At 39.2% G+C, this 26,280-nt stretch overlaps 1 protein-coding gene across 2 annotated transcripts in view; it reads left to right on the forward strand.

Annotated features, from left to right (window-relative positions):
* LOC129764189 (diacylglycerol kinase 1) overlaps nucleotides 1-26,280 on the forward strand; it is a 357,758-nt gene that overhangs the window by 265,635 nt on the left and 65,843 nt on the right. For both annotated transcript variants that reach the window (XM_055763040.1, XM_055763042.1), the window contains exons 6-9: nucleotides 6,159-6,360; nucleotides 6,518-6,682; nucleotides 6,776-6,958; nucleotides 15,458-15,580. In XM_055763040.1, coding sequence (XP_055619015.1) covers nucleotides 6,159-6,360; nucleotides 6,518-6,682; nucleotides 6,776-6,958; nucleotides 15,458-15,580 — 673 coding nt within the window. The remainder of the gene's footprint in view (nucleotides 1-6,158; nucleotides 6,361-6,517; nucleotides 6,683-6,775; nucleotides 6,959-15,457; nucleotides 15,581-26,280) is intronic.

Raw genomic sequence — 26,280 nt, forward strand, 5'->3', positions numbered from 1 at the left:
AAACATTTGAACTTTTCTCACGGAGATTCGGCAGTAAGTCGGGTCTCTTACATGGGCCTCCCCCAGGGCTCATGTTTAAGCCCCCTTTTGTACAACTTCTATGTAAGCGACATCGACAATTGCCTTACACAAATTTGCAGCCTAAGACAACTTGCAGATGATGGAGTGGTGTCTGTCGTAGGATCAAACGAATCCGACCTGCAAGGACCCTTACAAGATACTTTGAACAATTTTTCAACCTGGGCCATTGGGCTAGGGATCGAATTCTCCACGGAGAAAACAGAGATGGTGGTTTTTTCTAGGAAGCATAGACCAGCAAAACCAAAGCTTCAACTTTTGGGTAAACCGATCACTCATGCTATGTCATTCAAGTATCTTGGGGTCTGGTTCGACTCCAAATGTACTTGGGGGCCCATATTAGGTATCTGAGTAAAAAATGCCAACAAAGAATAAACTTTCTCCGTACAATTACCGGCACCTGGTGGGGAGCCCATCCCGAAGATCTTATAATGTTGTATCGAACAACTATTCTCTCAGTGATGGAGTATGGCAGTTTCTGTTTTCGATCAGCTGCCAAAACACACCTCATTAAACTCGAGCGAATTCAGTATCTTTGTCTCCGTATCGCGTTGGGATGTATGCCCTCAACGCATACCATGAGTCTCGAGGTTTTGGCAGGCCTACTCCCACTAAAAGATCGCTTCAATTTATTATCTCTTCGGTTCTTCATCCGGTGTAAGGTCATGAACCCATTGGTGATCGGAAATTTTGAGCAGCTGATCGAGCTAAATTTTCACTCCGGATTCATGAGTTCATATCATGAATTCATCTCCATGCAGGTTGATCCTTCTTCGTATATTCCCAACCGTGTTTGTTTCCCTGACTACATCAATTCCTCTGTGCATTTTGATCTGTCCATGAAGCAAGATATCCATGGATATTCAGATTACCAACGATCGAGGATCGCTCCAACGATCTTCGATGAAAAGTATGGGGGTATCAATTGTGATAATATGTACTTTACTGATGGGTCCTCTATGAATGAGTCCATAGGATTTGGAGTGTTCAACGTATTTTTTAGCACCTCACACAGTCTTCAGTATCCTTGCTCAGTATATATTGCTGAATTGGCAGCAATACACTGGGCGCTGGACAGCGTCGCCTCACGACCTGTTGAACACTATTACATTGTAACGGATAGTCTTAGCTCTGTCGAAGCTATCCGTTCAGTGAGGCCGGAAAAGCACTCGCCGTACTTCCTTGAGAGAATACGAGAAATTTTGAGTGCTTTATCCAGACGCTGTTATGTCATTACCTTTATCTGGGTCCCTTCACATTGCTCCATTCCGGGTAATGAGAGGGCTGACTCATTGACAAAGGTAGGTGCAATTTAAGGCGATATTTATCAGCGTCAAATCGCCTTCAATGAATTTTATTCTTTAGTCCGTAAAAATACCATCGCTAACTGGCAACGCAAGTGGAATGAAGATGAATTGGGTCGGTGGTTTCACTCGATTATCCCTAAGGTTAGCCTCAAACCGTGGTTCAAAAGTCTGGACTTGAGTCGGGACTTTATTCGCACCTTCTCCCGACTCATGTCCAATCACTGTTCGTTAGATGCACTACTCTTCCGTTTCAATCTTGCCAGCAGCAATCTCTGCGTTTGTGGCCAAGGTTATCACGACATCGAGCACATTGTTTGGTCGTGCGAGGTGTATCTGGTCGCCAGATCGAATTAAAAAAACTCCCTTCGGGCCCGAGGAAGACAGCCCAATGTGCCGGTGAGAGATGTGTTGGCTCGGTTAGACCTTGATTACATGTCCCATATATATGTTTTCCTTAAAGCTATAGATCTTCGTGTGTGATTGCCCCTACATCCTTATACCCTCCTTTCCTTCCTTTGCGGGTAATTCGTCCCCTTGCTATAAATAGTAGAATAAGTTGAAATGTAAATACACTATAGATATACGAATAGATTTATAAATTGAGTGTTCATCAACATTGTTACAATTTCCTTATATCCCATCCTTCTCCTAAAAATATGTCACCCTCCTAAACTCGAGTACACCGCGAGTAATCGGTTTTCCACCTTACTAACCATAGATGTAAGAAAATTGTTTATATATATAGTTTTAAAATTATATTTAAGAATTCGGCTCCTTTAAACTTAAGTAACTGAGCCTGTAAAAATAAACGAATTAAAAAAAATAAAAAATGAGGCAGTACTGGAGAAGATTCTTGGAATGTGGTGGGACACCAGAACCGACACATTTCGATACAAACTTTCCACTCAACGGAATCAAGACCTTCTATCCGGCAGTAAACATCCCACCAAGCGAGATGTACTACGTGTACTTATGTCAGTGTATGACCCTCTCGGTTTGATATCACATTACATGATATATCTGTAATGTGTATCTGTGTCTGCTCTTCCAAGAAATTTGGAGAACGGGATCATCATGGGATGACGAAATTGCCGAAAAGCAGCTGTTAAAATGGAAGAACTGGATACGGCTCCTACCGAAAGTTGAATCTGTGCGGATTCCACGTTGTTATCACCTGTCTCCCTCACGTGGCAAGCTTCGTACGGTCGAACTGCATACGTTCGTGGATGCCAGCGAACTCGGATACGCAGCAGTATGTTATTTTCGATTCATTGAAGGTGATAAAATCTCTTGTTCTCTAGTCAGATCGAAAAGCAGAGTTGCACCGATAAAGTTTATATCGATTCCACGACTTGAGCTCCAGGCGGCGGTCATTGGCGCTCGTTTAGCGAAAAGCATTGAAGAAGGTCATTCAATCAAGGTGGATCGGCGAGTATTTTGGACAGATGCCCGCGACGTAATCTGTTGGCTCAAGTCGGATCACCGGAAATACTCCCAGTTCGTTGCGTTTCGTGTTGGAGAGATTTTGGAAGCCACGAATATAGAAGAATGGAGGTGGATTCGTGGAAAAAACAACGAAAGCATCGACCAACGAAGAAACTGTAGAGGAGCTCCGGCCACGGCTCCGGCTCCGGCGGAAACGCTCATCACGTCCAGGTAGCCGATGATATCCTTCGACCGGAAGACTATTCTAACTGGACTCATTTACTGCGACTTACGGCTCTAGTACAGCGATTCCCAAACTACATCAAACGAAAACTAAAGAATGATGAACTTCTTCTAGGACCACTAACCAGCGAAGAACTACTAGCGGCAGGCAACTATCATTATAAGCGAGCTCAATGGAAGTGCTACCAGGATGAAATGTTGATGTTGTCGGCGGGTAGACTCAATTTACCGAAAACCAGTTCTCTGTATAAAGTTGGACCATATATCGATAGTGCGGGTGTCATGCGTATATGCAGTCGTATCGACATTTGCGACTTCACCAACGAGAATACGCAGTTCCCGATCGCACGACAACATCCACTAACTGAATTAGTGCTTCAGGACGCCCATGAAAAATATCACCACCAGTGCAATGAAACATTCGTCAATGAAGTCCGGAGAAAATTTAATATTCCTAGAGTACGTGTGGAATGTGACCGAGTTCGCAGAAAGTGTGTCCGGTGTAAAATCCGCCTAGCTAAACCTGATCCTCCTATGATGGCAAACCTCCCGAAAGAGCGACTAGCAGCCTTCGTTCGACCCTTCTCTTATGTAGGGGTTGATTATTTTGGCCCGTATCAGGTTAGCGTTGGTCGGCGTATGGAAAAGCGTTATGGAGTATTAATCACGTGCTTGACTACACGGGCAATCCATATCGAGTTAGCCCACTCTCTCTCAACGGATTCGTGCATAATGGCTCTCCGTAACTGCTTCTCCAGAGGGGGGACTCCTCTGCGAATTATGAGCGACCGAGGCACCAACTTCGTGGGAGCATCGAATGAACTTAAAGCGGCATTGGCTCAAGTTGAGAACAACAAACTGATGAGAGCGTTCACTACGACGTCTACTTCGTGGAGCTTCAATCCACCCGCGTCTCCACATATGGGCGGGATATGGGAGAGGATGATTCAAACAGTAAAAAAGATTCTAGAAGAAATCAAACCGAGACGACTACCAACCGATGAAATTCTTAAGAACCTCATGATCGAAATCGAAAACATCGTGAATAGCAGACCGTTGACTCATGTTCCCGTCGACAATGAATCGTCTTCCGCATTAACGCCGAACCACTTTTTGGTTGGGTCCTCGAATGGCTCCAAACCTCTAGTGCCATACGATGATAGTGCTTTAGTCATGCGGCAGTCCTGGAAAACGTCCCAGCTTCTCGCTTACTATTTTTGGAAACGCTGGGTCCTTAAGTACACTCCTCTAATCACTCGTAGAGCAAAGTGGTTCCACCCAGTGAAACCAATTGGGGTAGGAGACATCGTCATCGTCGTCGATTCCAACTTTCCGAGAAATTGTTGGCCCAAGGGTAGAGTAATCGCAGTCAAGGATTCGAAAGACGGCCAGGTTCGTTCGGCGACAGTTCAGACAGAGTCCGGAATTTACGAGAGACCAGCGGTGAAGCTGGCGGTGCTAGACATCGGGGCAAACAATAGTATGTCGGACCAGGGTCCAACTACTGGGGGGGACTGTTGCAAGCGCCCCTTGTCAGCAAGCGCACCTCTAAAATAAAACTTTGATGGCAAATACAATTACTCGGTGTATGAGAGATCAATCAGGAGATGGGGATTCATTTTGTTCCAAAGTTTGTTAGGAGTGAACGCATGGGCTTGAAGTCAATAATTTATACAGAGTATAATTTTTATACATACAAAAGTTTTTAAGACAGTAATATTTCCATCCTAATTTACCGATCGTTGATACAGTGAGTGGAGAAGAACTAGCTTCAAGATGAATTTATTTAATGAATTTATTATTTGTTAGCTTATAGGTTAAGTGCCTAGTTGTCTCCACATTGTGTGACTAAACTATTTTCTCACAATATACGGTAAATTTGTATATAATTAAGGAAAAATTAGAATGTAACTAATTTGTAACAATTCTCTGAAATAGTGTTTCGCTCAGATTCATTGAAGAATCGATTTAAGTGAATTTCGGGCTAAACGAGAAGAAGTTTACAAAACGTAAGTTAATATAAAAATAGTATAGATTTTGTGAAACTAAAATGGAAATATTACAGTAAATTTTAACGTAAATACAACATTCGTTGAAAATTTCGGAACCGATTGTTTTTCTTCGTTGCATAAGCAACAGTGTGTGTCAACTGCGAAAAAGATCGCTGTGTGTGACATCGGGCCAAAAGCTATGAAAGAGTTGGTTTTGACCACCTTTTTGTCCTTTCAAAGCTACAGATGGATGGACGTTAAAGTTGGAAGCCTCTTAAATACAAATAATCATACACAATTTTCGCCAGTTGTTGCTCTGCTTCCGTACGGATTATTCGCATTCAAATCGTTCGCTTCGGATCGCATGATCAAACATACACGATGCAAACTAAATGCAATGCGTGCATTGCCACTGGGGAAACAATTTGCGACATAAGGTCAGCTTTTCGATTGTTCCACGAGAGAAGGCGATTGAATCAATCATTTTTAGCTGCTTCTACAAAACCGCTTATCGCCCATTTTCGGCACAACCAAAAATTTCAACTAGAACGTAAACTCTGAAACCTTGTATGCTAAAATAATTTTTGAAGTAATAAACAGGCGAATTGAACAAAAATAAAAGCAGGCCAACATTGACAATGAGGACGTGTCATGGACATCTCTCACAATAGGTTTTTTTTCTACTGGCAGGATAAATCAATTGATGTTTGTGGTTGAATTCAATAATAAAATGTACCGTATGCACTTAAATAATTCAATAAAAAATCTACACAGAGAACATCATCGAAAAATATAGAATGTGAAATGAAAATCATTATTTATTCTACGCACGATATGAACATTTACATCAACAGTTGGGTCCATATTAACGAAGAAGTCAACTCACAATTTCAACGATGGGATATGCATTCATGTATATTTATCTCCCAATCCCCAAGTAGAAGACAAGCATTTGACAAAACCACTGGTTGATTTATGGGGATGGTGCTAAGCGTCTTATAAAAATTCCTCTCATGCCGCATTATGCCAACCACTCCCGGAAGCCCAGAAGTGCTTTATCGTTTCAATATATGCTCACTCGATTTCCTCTTTCGTTTTTCCAACCTACTTCCAGGATACAGACTATGACGGATTTCGCAGATTTCTTGACGCATTCCTGGATTGCGAGACGCCAGAAGAGCTCTCCAAGCATCTGTTCATATCATTTCTCAAGCCGGCTCTATATCAGGATCAGTACAGCCATGGGAAAGCACTCAGCCAGATGGCAGCAATCAGCAGTAATGCGGCCTGCGCTCCGGTGACATCCCACAATCGGGGTAGGTACGGTTTATTTTCGTAATTTCCAAACAAACAGAATGCAATATTTATCAAATTTCCCGGAATGATTCCAACGAAGTGAAAAGTCAAGCAAAAACATCACTGTGCCAGTGATTGGATGAAAACTTGTTATGTTTCTCTTTTTTTATTCGCCAGGGTCTATCCCGAACATAAACAACATAATCGACCTCCCCACGCCACAGCCTTCCCAGGAATCACAGCGTAACAGCTTTGTGGAGCGAATACATGGCATTACGGACAAACTCCAATCGCTGGGCCATCTGGGCCACGAGAGCAGCGAGAGCAGACAGGGCAAAAGCGGTTAGTATGGAGCGTAAACGTGCCCACAACTCGAATATCAATCCGCGCCAAGGTGCCAGGAGACTTCATAATCTAATTGGAAATGTCTTCCAGGAACAGTTCACCCGATGCTGACAGTGACACCGAGCCCGATGGGAGGCAGCACCTCGATCATGCAGGCTCCCTTCCGGCGGTCCACCGACTCAAGTCCTTCGCACAGCCACAGCCACAGCCACTCGCAGATGTCGCGAAACTCCTCCCGGAAGAGCAACAATTCCGTCAACTGCCGGATCGAAGGTACGAAATCAATCGGTCGGAAATGTGTGCACAAGCGTCTTCGTCCGTTATAGCCGGATGGGTGGCGGGATTGCCTTACGTAAGGATGTTCGCTCTTGCCGGGGATGGTGTGCTTCCTGGAGATGTTCGCTATTCGCAACCTTCGCGCTCTTATCGTGCATTTATCCCTCTCTCTACGAGCCTCGTCTATAGACGACATCAGGGTGATACTAGCACTTCGTAGGTTAAACTGTAATGCTCGTTTGAAGTTTGTTGCATGAACTTCGTTCACGCATAAATATGAGCAACTGCAGTTAGTGGTTTGAAAACTAGACTACACATCGTTAAACGATCATGATATTTTGACTATTTTCTCATCTGAGACTTCAGCCTATCTAAGTGTGAATATAGCATTCTGCAATAGTGCAATTCCAGATGAAATCGAACTAAAAATGCAGATTTTAAAAACATGTATTTTTGATTCGAACGAAACTTTGTTTTCCGTTTGGTTTGGAGGAAATAAAGGGGGTGTCACATCAAATTGCATCACGGAAAAAAACGCTGTAGAAATTCGCCCAGTAGACCGATCCTTTTGAAAATTTTAGACAGTAAAATAAAAACTATTAAACAACTTTTGACATTTTCTTTTTATTCATACTTCGAACCCAAGCCCGTATGCTCGCACCTTCCTCTGTACCCCGTCCATAAGGTTCTGTACAACGTCAGGTTGTAGTTTTTTTTGAACAGAAATCCATTTTCTCTTGAAGTCCGCCTCCGATTTGACAACTTTTGGGTTCTTCCGGAGGGCCTGCTTCATAATCGCTCCATATTTCTCTATTGGGCGAAGCTCCGGCGCGTTGGGCGGGTTCATTTCCTTTGGCACGAAGGTGACCCCGTTGGCTTCGTACCACTCCAACACGTCCTTTGAATAGTGGCACGAAGTGAGATCCGGCCAGAAGATGGTCGGGCCCTCGTGCTGCTTCAATAGTGGTAGTAAGCGCTTCTGTAGGCACTCCTTATGGTAAACCTGCCCGTTTACCGTGCCGGTCATCACGAAGGGGGCGCTCCGCTTTCCGCAAGAGCAGATCGCTTGCCACACCATGTACTTTTTGGCAAACTTGGATAGTTTCTGCTTGCGAATCTCCTCCGGAACGATGAATTTGTCCTCTGCGGAGAAGAACAACAGGCCCGGCAGCTGACGAAAGTCCGCTTTGACGTAGGTTTCGTCGTCCATTACCAGGCAATGCGGCTTCGTCAGCATTTCGGTGTACAGCTTCCGGGCTCGCGTCTTCCCCACCATGTTTTGCCTTTCGTCGCGGTTAGGAGCCTTCTGAACCTTGTATGTACGCAGGCCCTCCCGCTGCTTGGTCCGCTGGACGAATGAACTTGACAAATTCAGCTTATTGGCGACATCCCGGACAGAACTTCTCGGATCACGTCTAAGCTGCTTAACTACGCGCTTGTGATCTTTTTCACTGACGGAGCATCCATTTTTGCCGTTCTTCACCTTCCGGTCGATGGTTAGGTTCTCGAAGTATCGTTTTAGTACTCTGCTGACCGTGGATTGGACGATTCCCAGCACCTTACCGATGTCCCGATGTGACAACTCCGGATTCTCGAAATGAGTGCGCAGGATTAATTCACGACGCTCTTTTTCGTTCGACGACATTTTTCCAAATTTACGAAAAATTGACAGTGAAGCATGGCCAACGTGATCTATACACTCTTATCTGATTATAAGCGAAAGCTGAAGATATAATTCCTAAAAATTAAATTTCTACAGCGTTTTTTCCGTGATGCAATTTGATGTGACACACCCTTTATGAGTTTTCCACAGAATTTGGGAATTTTTTGACTCAAGTGTAACTTTTGAAAAGGGTGTATCGATTTTAGTAAGAGAAATCTTTGATAATTTATATCTAAAAAACTATGAGTCGTATCGAAATAGATTCTTAGAAAGAGTTAAAGAGTGTTGATGTCGAAATGTGAAAAATATATACACTGAGAAAAAAATTAGTATCCTTTTTTAATTTACAAAAAAAAATTAATTTGCAATATCTAAAATATCTATTTAAAAAATTTTAATTTTTTTATATAAATCTAGCTGACCCGACGAACTTCGTCCCGCTCAAAATAGATTTTTTGATTTAAATACTTTCAAACAACCACGTTCACGTAAGTGAACGTTGATGAGTCCAATCACTGAACTCTTCATTGATTGATTACCCTTTGACCCTTTACAATTTCCGTCTACTATAAATTGTCTAGTACTTCTACAAAAATTCGTCCTTATAATATAAAATTACTAGCTGACCCGGCAAACGTTGTTCTGCCATATAAATTACTTCTAGTGAATATTTTCACTGTTGAATAAAAAATAACTAATATATTGCAATACATGTACATACATGTATTGCAATACATGTGTAATCAAATGTTTCAACGATCTATACAATTAATTGATTATGATCGATGAAGGATAGATTCCACGTGGATATCGAGCAGAAACGTGAAAATTTGACCGTGTATTGCATTGGACCGTGGGAACTTCCCGAAACTGAGTGTGATGTGGAGATGGAGATGAGATCTATGATGTACAGATAAATGGAACGGATCGATCGGATCTCAGGATTCGTCTTTTGCATTCAGAAATCTGATCATTCGTGCTATGAAATGTAGCAACCTTGCCTCGGCGCGAAATAAACTTCAAAATAAGTAATCCGTATTCGTGGAGCAATTTAATCTATATCAGATTAGCAGACAATAATCTGGTACAGATTAAATTGCTAATTTTTAATTTGCCTCAATTTGGATGAAAATCATTACTCGATGTTGTTTAAATACTTAGAAAACCGAACTTAACGATTCTTCTATAAATCTTGTATACATCCAGCAACATGTTGGACGAAATACGTTTAATTTTGTAATAGAGCCCATTAAAGACTGCATTTCTTTTGTTTGAACACACGTGCTGTCGTTTGAACATAGGGTGTGTAGGAGTTACTCATGATAGCGTCTCGCTATCATTCCTCGAACCGCTTCTGTTGATTGTCTCATAGGAATCACAGTCGTTCGCTCTCTACCTTTGCGAATATGTTGACCATGGATTATTGATACAGCTCAAGACATCCTAGAATGACGTTGTCCTGACTGCGCCAATTCATCAAACGACACACATAAGAATCCATCGAGGGCACTCTTTTGTTTGTTTCGTCTCCTCCAACCACATAATATTAAAATATTAATTCAAAATGAGTAATGATGTTCCTAATAATTAAAGTAACTGTGGCGCATTGGATCTACACACGCGCTCTTCAATCGGTTTTTTATCAGGATTGACGACAATAGCGTGACTGTTATTTTGCATTCCGAGCATGGGTGTGATTAGAATAATTTCAATAATTCATTGTGCTCATCCAAAAAGGCTTCCAGCTTGCGAGCGATATTCCTAGTTTTAGTCGAATTGAGGTTACTTGCGTATGTGTAGGGTTAAATTCGATGAAGAGGACGAAGTGCCATCTGGCATTAAACAACGTAAATAAATTCGTCCTGTTTAAAAAACGAACGATGAATCAATTATTTGGTATCGTTTATATAAAAATACATATATCGCGATAAAAAAGGAGATGAGGGTGAAAATTGGTTATATATGGTTATAAGTTTTTTTTCAAGCCAAATTTATGAAAAAAAAATACGTAAACAAAGTTATTCAGATTTAAGTTATTCAGATTTTATTTGCATGGGACCACCCTAATCGGTATCAAATATAAAGTAATAGGTATCCTAGCGGTATCATATGCAGTTTACGATCTATTATCATGCCTACCAAGTTTTTTGAGTATAATATCATTAAAATCGGTCGAGCCGTTTCGGAGGAGTTTGATCAACATCGTGACACGAGAATTTTATATATAAGTTATATATAAGATTTTCAGACACAATTCTCGTTCAAGATTCTTCAAGCATTTGGAAATAACATGTTTCTCCATTGCATGGAATACATGTTTGATACAGAGAATATTACAAAATTAAGACAGCTCAAATCGGATCATTCCTTCCTCGGGTTTAGGACACACCAACACATTTGGTCTTTCATTTTTGTTTATATAGATAGAAGATATAGCAATGCGTAATTCCGTCTGAAAATCCTTTTCCACTTTCGAACAAAAATCAATTTCGTTAGCGCCAACATCAAATGGATTAACAAAGCTTAGCTAATTGTAGTATGGGAATTCAATTTTTCGAATTTTCCGAATTTCTCCGCTATATTGATCTACGGGAAAAGACGAATACAACGAAGTATAGATGACTCAAATTGAACCATTCCTTCCTCGGGTTTTGCGCTTACCAACACATTTGGCCTTCCATTTTTATTTATATAGATATAAGATATGGAAATGCGTTATTTCGTCTGAAAATCCATTGCCACTTACGAACAAAGATCAATTTCGATAGCGCAAATATCGAATGGACTAACAACGCTTATTATGATTTAATTTTCGAACATGTGGGAATTCAATTTTTCGAATTTACCGTCCTTCTTTCAGGATTTTCCGAAATTTTTCCGATTTTCTTCTCCACTATATAGATCTACGGGAAGAGACGAATACAACAAAATACAGGAGGCTCAAATCGGACCATCCCTTCTTCGGGTTTTCCGCTTACCAACAGCTATTGCCTTTCATTTTTATTTATATAGATAGATATAAGATATGGAAATGCGTTATTTCGCCTGAAAATCCATTTCCACTTACGAACAAAGATCAATTTCGATAGCGCAAACATCGAATGGACTAACAACGCTTATTATGATGTAATTTTCGAACATGTGGGAATTCAGTTTTCCGAATTTTCCGACATTCCTTCATAGTTTTCCGAAAATTTTCCGGTTTTTCTCTCCACTATATTGATCTACGGGAAGAGACGAATACAACAAAATACAGGAGGCTCAAATCGGACCATCCCTTCTTCGGGTTTTCCGCTTACCAACAGCTATTGCCTTTCATTTTTATTTATATAGATAGATATAAGATATGGAAATGCGTTATTTCGCCTGAAAATCCATTTCCACTTACGAACAAAGATCAATTTCGATAGCGCAAACATCGAATGGACTAACAACGCTTATTATGATGTAATTTTCAAACATGTGGGAATTCAGTTTTCCGAATTTTCCGACATTCCTTCATAGTTTTCCGAAAATTTTCCGGTTTTTCTCTCCACTATATTGATCTACGGGAAGAGACGAATACAACAAAATACAGGAGGCTAAAATCAGACCATACCTTCTTCGGGTTTTCCGCTTACCAACATATTTTGCATTACATTTTTATTTACATAGATAAAAGTCATTTAGAGAATTTTAAAAATGGGTACAAGATGGTAAAACTATTTTAGACGAACTTTGTGGAACAACGATTTTTTTATGAATTTTCGAAGCTTCGAAATTTTGTATGTTAACAATAGTTTTTGGTCACAAATTATGAATCTTGATGTGATTTAAAATAAAAAAAACTCTTTATCAATCTCCATCTAAATGCAACCATTCTCGAGATACTTGAAAAAAATATTTCTAATTTATTGTCTTTTTCAAGATTAATTGTTTTTTTTATTTTTTATATAAAATATAAGTAATGTAGAAAATTTTAAAAAATGAGTCCAAGATGGTAAAAATACTTTTGAAGAACTATGTGGAACATCGATTTTTTATGAATTTTCGAAACATGGAATTTTTGTATGTTAATAATCACTTTTAGGAATAAATTATGAATCCTAATGTAATTTAAAACAAAAAAGGCTCTATCTCAATCACCTTCTAAATGCAGCCATTCTCGAGATATTTAAAAAATATTTCTAAATTATTGTCTTTTTTATAGTAAATAGGTTCTTTAAATATGTTTATCTTGTTATACCGCCATAATCAAGAAATTTTTTGAATTTCCTTATAATTCTCAACAACTTTTCCAAATACATCATTATGGTGAAAATATATGTTTAGGAGTTTTAACCCACATGTCTTAAAATATTTTTCAACGTAACTTCTAAACGTATATTTTCACCATAATGATGTATTTGGAAAAATTGTTGAAAATTATAAGCAAATTCATAAAATTTCATGAACTTGCCGGTATTACACGACAAACATATTAAAAGAGCCTATTTACTATAAAAAAAACAATAATTTAGAAACATTTTTTTAAATATCTCGGGAATGGCTGCATTCATAAGGAAATTGATAAAGAGCTTTATTGTTTTAAATCACATTAGGATTCATAATTTGTACCTCAAAATGATTATAATTATACAAAAATTCCAAGTTTCAGGAATTCATAAAAATTCAATGTTCCACAAAGTTCGTCAAAAATAGTTTTACCATCTTGGACTCATTTTCTTAAATTTTTTACATGACTTCTATTTTATATGATTTTTTTTAAATACATATATAAATTTAAAAAAAATAATCTTCAAAAAGACAATAAATTAGAAATGTTTTTTTTTTTCAAATATCTCAAGAATGGCTGCATCTAAAAGGAGAATGATAAAGAGCTTTTTTATTTTAAATCACATCAGGATTCATAATTTGTGGCTAAAAATGATTGTTAACATACAAAAATTCCAAGTATCAAAAATTCATATAAATTCGATGTTCTACAAAGTTTGCCTAAAAAAAATTTTAACATCTTGGACTTTTAGATATTGCAAATTGAAGTTTTTTTTGTGAATAAAAAAAGAGTACTATTTTTTCTCAGTGTATATTTTTTTCACGTTTGAACATCAATACTCTTGTAGCGTTGCCCGAACGGTCTTGGCTTTCTTTCATACAACTAAAACACGACCAATCCTGTTAGCGTGCAACTCTCGACTGTTTTTTATTTTTCCGAAATTAATTCTATAAGCTAATTCTTCTACTTTCGAATTTCTGGGGAAGTGTTGGAGTTATCTTGCTATATCTGCCGATAAATAATTATGCGCCGAGTAATCAAAAAATGTCCCGTGTGTGTTGAACTGCCACGAACCAAGTGGAAACTTGAGATTTGTTTCACTCGCACAAAAATAACAAAATTGATGTCAGTAAAAAAATGTAGACTCGGTAACAACATAAGTTGAACAAAAATGTAATTAGAGAAGTGTTTGATTTTCGACAAGGGTGATGCACTTTTGGAACTTGACGACAAAGCGCAAGTGTGCTTTAATGAAATATGAAGAATGGTTTGGCGAGGTATTCTCCAATCATCTCTACATACATATTTGGAAAAATTAGGGTCGCTTCACTCTATAGCTCTTTCTAAGACACTATTTCGGTAGGACTCATTGTGTTTGAGATATAAATTATCAAAGTTATCTAATTATCTTACTAAAATCGATACGCCCTTTTCAAAAGTTTCACTTGAGTCAAAAAATTCCCAAATGCTGTGGAAAACTCATATTTCCTCCAACCCAAACGAAATACAAACATTCATTCGAATCAAATATACTCATGTTTTGTCATTTGTCGATTTCATTTGGAATTGCTCAATAAACTCCTTGCCCACGAGTTAATAACGAAAGCTGCGGAAGAGGTTACCGGGAAAGTGATTCATGAAGAGTGTTCAAAATGATAGGTAGCAAACGGGAATAGTGCCACATGAAAAGTTGATCAAACTCTTACTAAACTGACTGCAATTCCATAAACAACTCTCTTGCCTCAGATTTCGGAAACATTCCAACAAGACAAACAAGCACTAGCTGCTGCATTGCGAAACATATCTTGTGGTGCATTTATAACATCGTGATCCCCCTGCTGACACATGCATTTATCTTGGGCCAGATTTGACGTGAGCATCCAACATCTCTAAACAATTCCCCAAATAATACGTGCGCACCCGGTTTAACACGGACCCACACATACTTGAGGAAGGTTCACTGCCACCAACAGCACAAAAGCAAATATCAAAGAATTCCACCGACGTTCGCCCAGTGTATAAACGGACGTGTTGTCACGTCTGACAGCTTTTCACACACCCAGCTCACGCAAAACGGCTATATTTGATTCCACTCCCATCAACGGCCACCCACGCCAGCCGCCACCCATCTGTGCCTTTTTTTTGTAACAAACGACCCGCTTCGCCCCTGGTCATTCATTCATTCGTTGTGCACAGCATACCATACCAGCGCGAACCATCGGGGCCTGTCTTAACCAGCCTAGCAACGGATTTATCCACACGACAAAGCTTTTAATTGGAGCTGAAGGCATTCCAACGCAACCACCAGCCAATCCCTTGTCTTCAACCCCCCTCCCCCCCCACATACGGGGCGTTATCCGGAAATGATGCGAACCGCAGAGAAAAGTTTTATGGGCCCGTAGCTTGTGTGTATTCATTACACACCGAGCCGAGTCCTGACTTCCAGCAAAGTAATTCGATTCTACATCAAGCCTTTTCTGTTCTTTTTTTTCGGATGACGCTATGATATCATAGCGAAGAAATTTGTGCCAAAGTTTTCCCCAATCTGAATCTGAATCTTTATCTTTATCTTGTACAGATATTCGGTTACTTCCCCGAAAGCAGTCCTATCTGGATCCGCTGCAATTCAAAGTGCCCCTGAAGGACGTCGTCTGCTATCTCTCGTTGCTGGAAGCTGGTCGACCCGAGGATAAACTGGAATGTAAGTATTGGGAAATCGGTGCTTCGAGCTCGTCATTAGGGACTGGCGGAAATTTATGTTATGTGGAAATCTGCTATTGGAAATCTTTTGATCCGAATTCAATCGACCATTGAGTGAATATTTTCTTAGGAGCGAATCTTGTGGCTATATCAGAGTAATCATTATTTGTGAATTGGTTGCCTCGATCGTTGTTCGGAATACGTCTTACATTTACTTTATTCTTTTGATCGATGTAAACTTTTGCTAAAGGAGGGTCAGCTTAAGCACGGTTCATGAAGCCGTTTCTTCTCGATTTTACGAGGTAAAAAATAAACAAGCTCTTCAAAATTGAGGCATACAGAAACATTCACAAGAACAATTTCTTTCAGCTAAAATATATTATAATGTTTGTTGGAAATGGAAACTTGTCGTATGTCGTATCGGTGAAGTAAAAGCTGCTGCTTGTTGTCGGAAACATCGAAACAAATCGAGTAGAATTTTCATTAGACCATTCCTGCATGACGTGAAAACGTTTTGATTTACTAAAACAGGTTTTTCTCTCGTTTTCATGGATAAAGCATACGATTTCCAAAAAGTAAACGATGTCAATTAAAATTGTGAAATACTAATACTAATACTTTTGTGACGTGACAAAACATAACTTTTTGCGGTTTTCGACTGTTGGATTTTCAGTTCCGTTTCGAAACATACAAATGAACTTTGTTCTATGATTTAACAACAAAAAATTGAAAGTAGATTCCTGTATATTCGGTTTTTCAAAAAATTCGCAAGAACCTTGCAAAAATCGCCATGCATTTTGTGACGTGACAACATGCTCTGTCCGAAAAAACAGTCTCCACAAAGCGTTGTCACGTCACAAAATCAATATAGTGTATTAACTCTTTGCGGTCGTATTAAATTTGGGTATGGGTGTCGTACTGGTCGGAATTATTTTCCCCTGAAATAACAGTGATATATGCAAGGTTATGAAAAATAAACTTTTTTTTATTTTTTTGTGAACTATATATATATATATATATATATATATATATATATATATATATATATATATATATATATATATATGTATTAACTTAACAATGTGTTTCAATGTGATGTTTTTTTATATAAAATTATATTTTAGAATTCATCTTCGTGTGAATTCTTTCGAAACAGTCTCCAAAAGTAAATCATATGAAATATAATCAATACAAACTTTTTACGGATAATCCGTTGAATATGAGATACTTTTGCCATTGGTGCAATAAATGTGATTATTATTCGAAACGAGATTATTCAGATGACATAAGACACTTATGCAAACAATTATTCTGCTTTTTAAAAACAACTACTTCAACATAATTTAGGTAGTTATTCAAATAATGATTTCTGCGTTTTCGAAATGTTCAGAACTTTTCACTCCAGATAAACAAAGATTTTGTCGCTTGAGACACTTATGCGATTATTCAAATAAAATGAGACATTTATGCAAACAGTAATTCTGATATTTATGAACATGTAACACTCCAAAGTGTTACAATGGCTAAATTCTGCTGTTATGATTTTTGTCCCACATTCCTATGCATTCAACGCACTGTGCGTTGTCTTGTGTGGGTGACCACTTTGTTTGATATTGAGTACCGTTATCTATTACTCATAGGATCAACGTAAATTTGAACAGATTCACTAGACATCAAGCTTCGTTTAGGAAAAGCATAAACTGATACTTGGTTGAGTAAAATATGAAATTGGTTGGTTTGTTGCTGTGGTGGTAAAAAAAGGTATGGTGGCTGAGAGCAGACAGACGACCACAAAGAGTTAAACCTTTGCGGTCGTTCATGTGCTGTCAGCCACCAAAGCAATAAAATATTATTCCTATACCTTATGCAACTATACATCAGATCATTCTTTTCCTAAACGAATTTTTTTGTCTAGTGAACTAGTTCACGAATCAAAATGGTGCTCCTTTGAATAATACGGGGTTTTCCAACTTTAAATTCCGAAAGTAAATTGTAATAAAACACACTTAGAATTCGAATTTCGATGAAACTTTTATTTCAAATTAAAGTTTGGTTTATGCCATTATGTGTGAAACACAACATCATTCAAATGTCCACCTAGGGCTTCCTCGCACAACTTGATCCGGAACAGGTAATTTTCGATGACTTTTCGGCACATATGGGGCGGTATCTCGGTCATAGCTTCACGAATGTTGTCTTTCAAATGTTCAAGAGTTTGTGGAGAGTTGGCATAGACACGGTCATTCGCGTAACCCCACAAAAAAAAGTCTAGCGGGTTCAAATCGCATGATCTGGACGGCCAATTGGCATCACCAAAACGCGAAATTATGCGTCCCTCAAATTTCGTTCGCAATATGGCCATGTTCGGTCGTGTTGTGTGGCACGTGGTGCCGTTCTGCTGAAACCACATGTCATCCGTATCCATATCTTCAATTTGTGGCAAAAAAAATCGGTTAACATGCGGCCATAGCACTCACCATTCACAGTTACCGTCTCGCCGTCCTCATTTCCAAAGAAATACGGCCCGATGACTCCACCAGACCATAATGCGCATCAAACAGTGACTTTTGGCGGATGCAATGGCCTCTCAACAATCACGTGTGGATTTTCTGAGCCCCATATACGGAAATTTTGGGTGTTCACATAGCCACCGAGCTCGAAATGTGCCTCATCGCTGAAGAAAATTTGATGCGAAAATTCAGCATTTTGCTGCTGTTGTTCGTTCACCCAATCCACGTATGCCCGACGCATTCCATGATCACCACGCTCTAATTTTTGTACCAGTTGGACTTTATATGGATGTAGGTAAGTCCAAATGAAAAATTCGCCACAATGATGTGTTTGACAAGCCCAATTGCTGAGCACGCCGTGGAATCGAAACATTCGGGTCATCCTCCACACTGGCAGCAACAGCAGCAATATTTTCGGCCGAACGCACATTACGATGATGCACAGGTTTCACAATATCCGCTATGGATCCAGTTTGTTCGAATTTACGCACTACATTAGCGATTGTGTGCTCTGTAGGCCGTCCATGACGACCAAAATCCGTCCGTAATGCTCGAAAAACATTTGCCGGTTTTTCATCTTTTTATAGTATAATTTAACAAAATTAACACGTTGTGCGATGCTAAAACGATCCATATTGTAAAATGGTAGACATCCAACTAACGATATGATGCTTTGGTTGACAGCTATTTCAAACGGTTGTCAGCGCAGGGCTGTATACTTTCGGAAGCCCGAAATGGAAAACCCTGTAGATAACGGGGTTCAGTATAAACAACAGTTGTCGCCCATGCTTGAGGAAAGGTTTGATGGAAAAATCCACGTATCGCGGTACCGCGTAGATGTAAAGAACATTGTTCTGTATTTTCAAACAGAAAGATAAATGGCGGAAGACGCCAAACTAACCATCTTTTTTTATACATGCGAAAACCTGGACTGTTTCGAGATACACTAAGGAGAATTAAAGCATGCATTTTTTATATGAGAACAACACATCAAAACACATTGTTTAGTAAATACGTGTCTGAAGTTTACAAAAAAAATTTATCTTTTATAATCTCACAAGTTATACATATATTGCATATGATCTCACAAAGTTATACAGGGTGTATAAGTGTATAAAAATTGACGCAGAAAATAATATCTTGCATTTTCATTTTTTAACACATTTTTTAAGCGTATTCGAACTTATTGAACAACCTGTACTTGAAAATAATTCCGACCAGTACGACACCTACGTCGACCGCACAGGGTTAAATATGAATTTCACCGTACTGTAGCATGATGTATACTGTTTTTTATGTTAGTTTCGCTGACCCGACGAACTTCGTCCCGCCCAAAATAGATTTTTTTATTTGAATACTTTCAAACATCCACGTTTTCTTACTAAGTGAACGTTAGTGAGTCCAATCACTGAACTCTTGATTGATTGATTACCCTTTGACCCTTTACAATTTCCTTTTACTATAAATTGTCTACTACTTCTACAAAAATTAATCCTTATAATATAAAATTATTTTCAGACACAATTCTCGTTCAAGATTCTTCAAGCATTTGGAAATAACATGTTTCTCCATTGCATGGAATACATGTTTGATACAGAGAATATTACAAAATAAAGACAGCTCAAATCGAACCATTCCTTCCTCGGGTTTAGGGCACACCAACACATATGGCCTTCCATTTTTGTTTATATAGATAGAAGATATAGCAATGCGTTATTCCGTCTGAAAATCCATTTCCACTTTCGAACAAAAATCAATTTCGTTAGCGCCAACATCAAATGGACTAACAACGCTTAGCTAATTGTAGAACATATGGGAATTCAAATTTCCGAATTTCCCGACCTTCCTTCAGGATTTTTCGATTTTTCCCTCCGCTATATTGATCTACGGGAAGAGACAAATGCAGCAAAATACAGAAGGCTAAAAGCGAAATCTCTTCTTTGGGTTCTCCGCTTACCAACAGATTTTTCCTCACATTTTTATTTATATAGATTAACCTGAATACTTCCAACTTTCCTCTGAGGTCTCCCCTTCCCCTTCAAAAAGTCCAACCTATGGAGGAAGGTGGTCATAACCCGTCCGGTGATGCTCCTTGTATCTCGGGAACGTTGCTTCCTACCGAATATTCAGTAGTATCAAATGAAAGGTGTCACAACGTGTTTTTTTTTTTGCTCTAATTTTGCCTTTTTATTGCTTCAAAAACAGAACAGAAATATTTTTTACTTGTATGAAAAATGAATTCAATGTTTTTTTAGATTGCGAAACATTACTAAACAAGGAATTTTCATTGCTTATGGTTCATCAGAATAAGCTATATAAATTATATTTACCTGTTACCTGTAGTACACGACATGTTGTTATTTGGAAAAGTCGAGGTGGTCCTGAACCGACCTCCAAAAGTGGTTCGAAACAAACCCCCTGTTTTTACTTTGAAATTATTGAGCACGTTCATTCTGACGCTTGCCATCAATGACTCGCACAATTCTGGCTCATCGTGCGGCGCTCACTACCGGGAGAACGCATTTGATTTTGCTATCAGAAACATTTGATTTACTCTATGTATGCATCTGTGTGTGCATGCGCACGTATCTGTGCAAAAACGTGTGAAGTCATCATCTTCGATTCCAAAATGGCATCGGAATACGATATTCGACTTCCGCTGCACCCAGCATCCAGAAATCGTCAAGGCTGGACGAGTGCGATGGGCAGGGCATGTTGCAAGATTGTCGGACAGCAGCCCTGCAAAGATGGTGTTCGCATCGAATCCGGTAGGAACAAGAAGAAGAGGAGCCCAACGAGCGAGGTGGTTGGACCAGGTGGAGCAGGACTTGGCGAGAATCGGTGCAGCCGGGAGTTGGAGAACTGCAGTCATAGATCGAGTTTATTGGCGAAAATTGTGAAGAAAATCTAATCTCTCAAGAACCATCATAAATAAATAAAAAATCTAATACCCAAAACGTAAAAATTTTCCATATTAGCAAACTTGAAGTCGAAATAAGATTGTATATTGTATATTGTATATTCTATATATATACACCTATATTCTAGAGTCTACGTTCATCTATTGTTGACAAATCATGGAACAAAGTTCATTTATATGTTTTGAAACAGAACTCTAATTACTTGAATAAATCATTAATGTTCAACAGCCATAAACAAAGTTGTTTCAATCTTTTCAGTATTCCGGTCAATACTACGTGAAAGTAGGTAACTAGTAGACCATGTTACCTTTTCAGTATCGTTGATTTATTTTTCGGAAAAACAAAAAATGACTTTTGTTCTTGAATGGGTACTTTTAGGGTATGATATAAATAAATCCGCTTCATGGTTTATTTTAAAAAATAATAAAACCAAATAATTGATAGTCAATATGACCCCTTTGTCCTCGATAACCAACTAATAATGCTTTGGCATACTCTTCACAGGGTTCCGAAGGTGTTGGGGGTCCAGCTCGTCCAAAGCCTTCTTCTTCGCAGCAATATAGTTTTGATTGTTCGTACCGTCAGTTTTGCCTTGTTGTTCAAAATCGCCCATAAATTCTTAATAGGATTCAAGTCGGGGCTTTGGGGCGGCCACACCATTGGTTTGGTACGGGCCGATCGGAAGAATGCTGCTGTTTTCTTCGCAGTATGCTTCGGGTCATTATCTTGCTGGAAAGTATAGTTATCCTCCAGTTTATCCTCATTATCAGCATTGATTCTTCCAGGTTCTCGTACAAAATGTCGATGTAAAAATCGGCATAATATCCCACCACAGCCCACGAGATACAGCCTCACAACATGATGCTTCCACCACCGTGCTTCATAGTCGATTGTAGATGCCGATCTTGGAAGTCTTCGTCGTTCTCCCGCCACACTCGGAGTCGCCTTTTCTTGTTAAACAACTTGAACTTCAACTCGTCCGATCAAATAACGTGATTCCAGAACTTCAGCGGCTTTTTGACATGATTTCTTGCAAACTTAAATCATTTTTGATTGACATTGCTGATCATCGGTCGCTTTTTGGCGAAGTAGCTCTTCAGGTCCCATTCCACCAAGCCTCATCGAATGGCGCGATTAGAAAGGTGCAGATCCAACCTTTCTTTAATCGCCCGAGTGGATTTTTCCTCACATCCCGTTCTGCTTTCCAAACATTTTCCGCAAGCTTCCTCAGCGTCAAACACATGTCACTACGCAAGAAGTGTTGACGAAATTTATGTTTGTGTTTGATGTAAACAACCAGCTGTCAAAACCGATGGGTGGATAGATGAAGAAAACACGGTGAAACAAATTTACGCAAGTGGATTCCATTATGTCATACCCTAAAAGTATCCATTTAGAAACAAAATTATTTTTTTGTTTTTTTTTCTAAAAAATAAATCAATGATACTGAAATGGCAAAATGGTCTACTAATTACCTAATTTCACGTAGTCTTGACTGGAATACCGAAATTTTTAAAATAACTTTTAATATTAGTATACTTTGATTTCAAATAGGGGTGAATACGCCAATCAGTGAACAAATCTTCCTTAAATTCTACGTTTATTAAGCTTTCAGCCTTTCAGTCTAAATAGAACCACACTCACAATACAATTTTCTTTCTCGTCTATCTTGCATTTGAAAGTAAGAATGGTTTGTAAGATCCCCATCCCCATTATAAAATATCCCACCAAAAATCCAGATCGATAGAAAATTATATATGTTTGATAGTATATGGGTATCAAATAAACTCACAAATAAAATATATAAAGCATTGTAACGCTCACATATACAGTTTCAAGAAAATCGACTTAATGTGTTCATAAATACTGCTGATGGCTGACAAAACAAATATCAAAACGAGCTGAACAACGATTTTCAAGTACCATCTCACTGTCAATTCTGAGCTAAATGGGTTTCGAACAACGTCCATGGTCGTTAAACCCTTTGCGGTCGTATTAAATTTGGGCATGGGTGTCGTACTGGTCGGAATTATTTTTCCTTGAAAAAGCAATGATAAATACAAAATTATGAAAAATAAACATTGTGTTTATTTTTTTCTAAACTATGTATATCTGTTAACTTAACAATGTGTTTTGATGTGGTGTTTTGACGTAGGACTACGTCTTTCATTTCTATACCGGGGTGTAAAACCAAAGTTTCGAGAACGAAAGCGTTACGCTGGAGACCGAGATTTTGAGCGTTAATAGCTCTTAAACAACTGAACGAAATGGTATGATAAACACTTCATTTGAAAGATAAAATGTCTACGCGTCATATACTTGTAACTTTTTCATCCAAAAACTTGTTTCAATAGTCTTAAAATTGCTTTCAAAACAGGCTATTGAAATCACCAATCGGTATATAAGCGAGCGCCGCTCGTAAACCCACTCAGTTATGATTGAACAGCGATTGGAGCATGTTGTCGCTGTTGTTGTGAAGCTAATTTCGTTTATCATGAAAACGCTGATGAACGGTGTCACCAAGAGCCTGTTTGTGCACCTAAGGCCAAAAGGGAATCCATCAGGAGGAGAGTGATGCCACGGTTTCGCTTGAAACATCGGAGCCGCCGCCACACACACATACACACACACACATACACGCGCGGAATTCTCGTTGCTATCATCGTTGCTGAAAAATAATCTGCCAGTTCCCCTGGGAATTGAAAAATACATTCATGCGAAAGAGTTTATTTTAATGTTTTCTATCCATATAACACTGCAACCAAATACATTTGGTTTTGTTATTTTTCAATCAATCGCAATTAACAGGAAAGCTTCTGAATAATTTTTTTCCCCATCAGTGGAAATTATCGTATCCAATATTGGATGCATAACATGAAAAACGGAAAATGTTTCACATCGCGAAAATCAAGTCATTTTCGAGCGATTATTTGCTTTCTACTCATATAATGCTGCGACCAAATACATTTCGTTTTGGATTTTTTCAATCAAGTGCGATCAATGTAAGACCACGTCTTTCGGCAATTTATTAGAGGTGCAATGAATCTTTAGGAATTCCCGCTCTACGCGCACTGGCAAACAATGTTTACTCAACAATTTCTCAAACGAGAAATGGGTGTTGTGAGAAAGGATTAGCGAACGCGAAAACGACAAACGGGAGAAAGATACGTTTGGAGGTTGAAGGAAATTGGCAGAAAACTTCTTCATTCTATCATTCAAATAATGTGATTCATACCACATCGTTTTGCCAGAAAGAGATTATTAATGTTCAAAGGAGGAATCGAGTCCTCCGAGGAAATTACCCAGCGCAAATTAGAGTCGACTATCGATTGCGGCAATCGTACACAAATAATTTTATAATGCAGTTTCACCAAAGTGATTTCTTCGGATATATTCACTACATCATGTCATGTATTTCATATTCTTCATTAAGAAATCCATATCCATGGCACCTATCGGTAACGAATTATTATCGAAACCACGATTTTCGCTAAATGCTCCTTTCAGTTCGGCCTGTAAAAAACTTTTCTGTACTCTAATCCATCAAATTTGGAGCCCTGAAAAGGGCCGTTGATTATATGCTAAGCTAATATAGCACGCTCTCCTCGGATACGATGGGCCAGCTGGATGTCCTTGGGCATGATGTGACGCGTTTCGCATGGATAGCACACAAATTGGTATCTTCGAATAAGCCTCCTGCAGCGTCATAGCCGCGGAACTTTGGAAGCGCAAGTCGGTTTTGAAGTCCTGAGCAATTCCACGATCCAAATGCTGCAAAGGTAGCTTGCGGATCAGCAATTCGGTCGACTTCTGATAGCGATGAATTTCACGCAAAGTTCCCGGTCGATAGCGATGTGGCTTCTCCACCTATCCTGCTACTGGTGCGCTAATCCGAGCTGACTTCGTGTGCCTTACCACCGAATGACTAACGAGCTGTCTGCGAAAGACTAACGAGCTCGAGTCCTCACGGTGCGAGAGTAGAGTAAGAAATGAACGAAAGCAAAGGAAGCGTCATTTTATAAACCATAAAAGTATAGAATCTAAATCCCACCCTTATTATATTCGTGAGTATACAGTAAGCTTATATAATAAAGAGGGTGGGGTTTACATTCGATTCTTTTATGTTTTATAAAATGACATTTCCCTTGCTTTCGTTCATTTCTTACTCTACTCTCGCACCGTGAGGACTTGTTTCATCGGGACTAAGCAGACAGCTCGTTAGTCCTTCGGCGGTAAGGCACCACGAAAGCAGCTCGGATAAGCGCACCAGCCGCAGGAAGCGTGAAGAAGCCACATCGCTATCGACCGGGAACTTCGCATGAAATTCGTCGCTATCAGAAGTCGATCGAATTGCTGATCCGCAAGCTACCTTTGCAGCATTTGGTTCGTGGAATTGCTCAGGACTTCAAAACCGACTTGCGCTTCCAAAGTTCCTCGGTTATGACGCTGCAGGAGGCTTATTCGAAGATACCAATTTGTGTGCTATCCATGCAAAACGCGTCACATCATGCCCAAGGACATCCAGCTGGCCCATCGTATCCGAGGAGAGCGTGCTATATTAGCTTAGCATATAATCAACAGCCCTTTTCAGGGCTCCAAATTTGATGGATTAGAGTTCAGAAAAGTTTTTTACAGGCCGAACTGAAAGGAGCATTTAGCGAAAATCGTGGTGTCGATGATAATTCGATACCGATAGGTGCCATTGATATGGATTTGATAGTGAAGAATATGAAATACATGACATGATGTAGTGAATATATCCCCATATCGAAGAAATCACTTTGATGAAACTGTTTACCGTTTGTCGTTTTTAAGTGTTGGGAAAGGGCATTATTTTTGCTGAGTAAATTCCAAGAAAAAATCCATTCCTTCTTTAAGCGTGATTCATTCTGCTTCGGATCAACGGAACAGTGATAATCATTTCATACAAAAGATTTATTGAGTCGGAAAATTGTTTCAATAGCTTAATGATAGCTTCGAAAACAGGTTATAAAATGACGCTTCCTTTGCTTTCGTTCATTTCTTACTCTACTCTCGCACCGTGACGACTCGTTTGTTTGGGACCAAGCAGATAGCAGGTTAGTCTTTCAGTGGTAAGGCACACGAAAGCAGCTCGGATAAGCGCACCAGCCGCAGGATTGGTGAAGAAGCCACATCGCTATCGACCGGGAACTTTGCGTGAAATTCATCGCTATCGGAAGTCGACCGAATTGCTGATCCGCAAGCTACCTTTGCAGCATTTGGATCGTGGAATTGCTCAGGACTTCAAA

This window comes from Toxorhynchites rutilus, chromosome 2 (genome assembly GCF_029784135.1).
Source record: "Toxorhynchites rutilus septentrionalis strain SRP chromosome 2, ASM2978413v1, whole genome shotgun sequence".
NCBI classification, from domain to species: domain Eukaryota; kingdom Metazoa; phylum Arthropoda; class Insecta; order Diptera; family Culicidae; genus Toxorhynchites; species Toxorhynchites rutilus.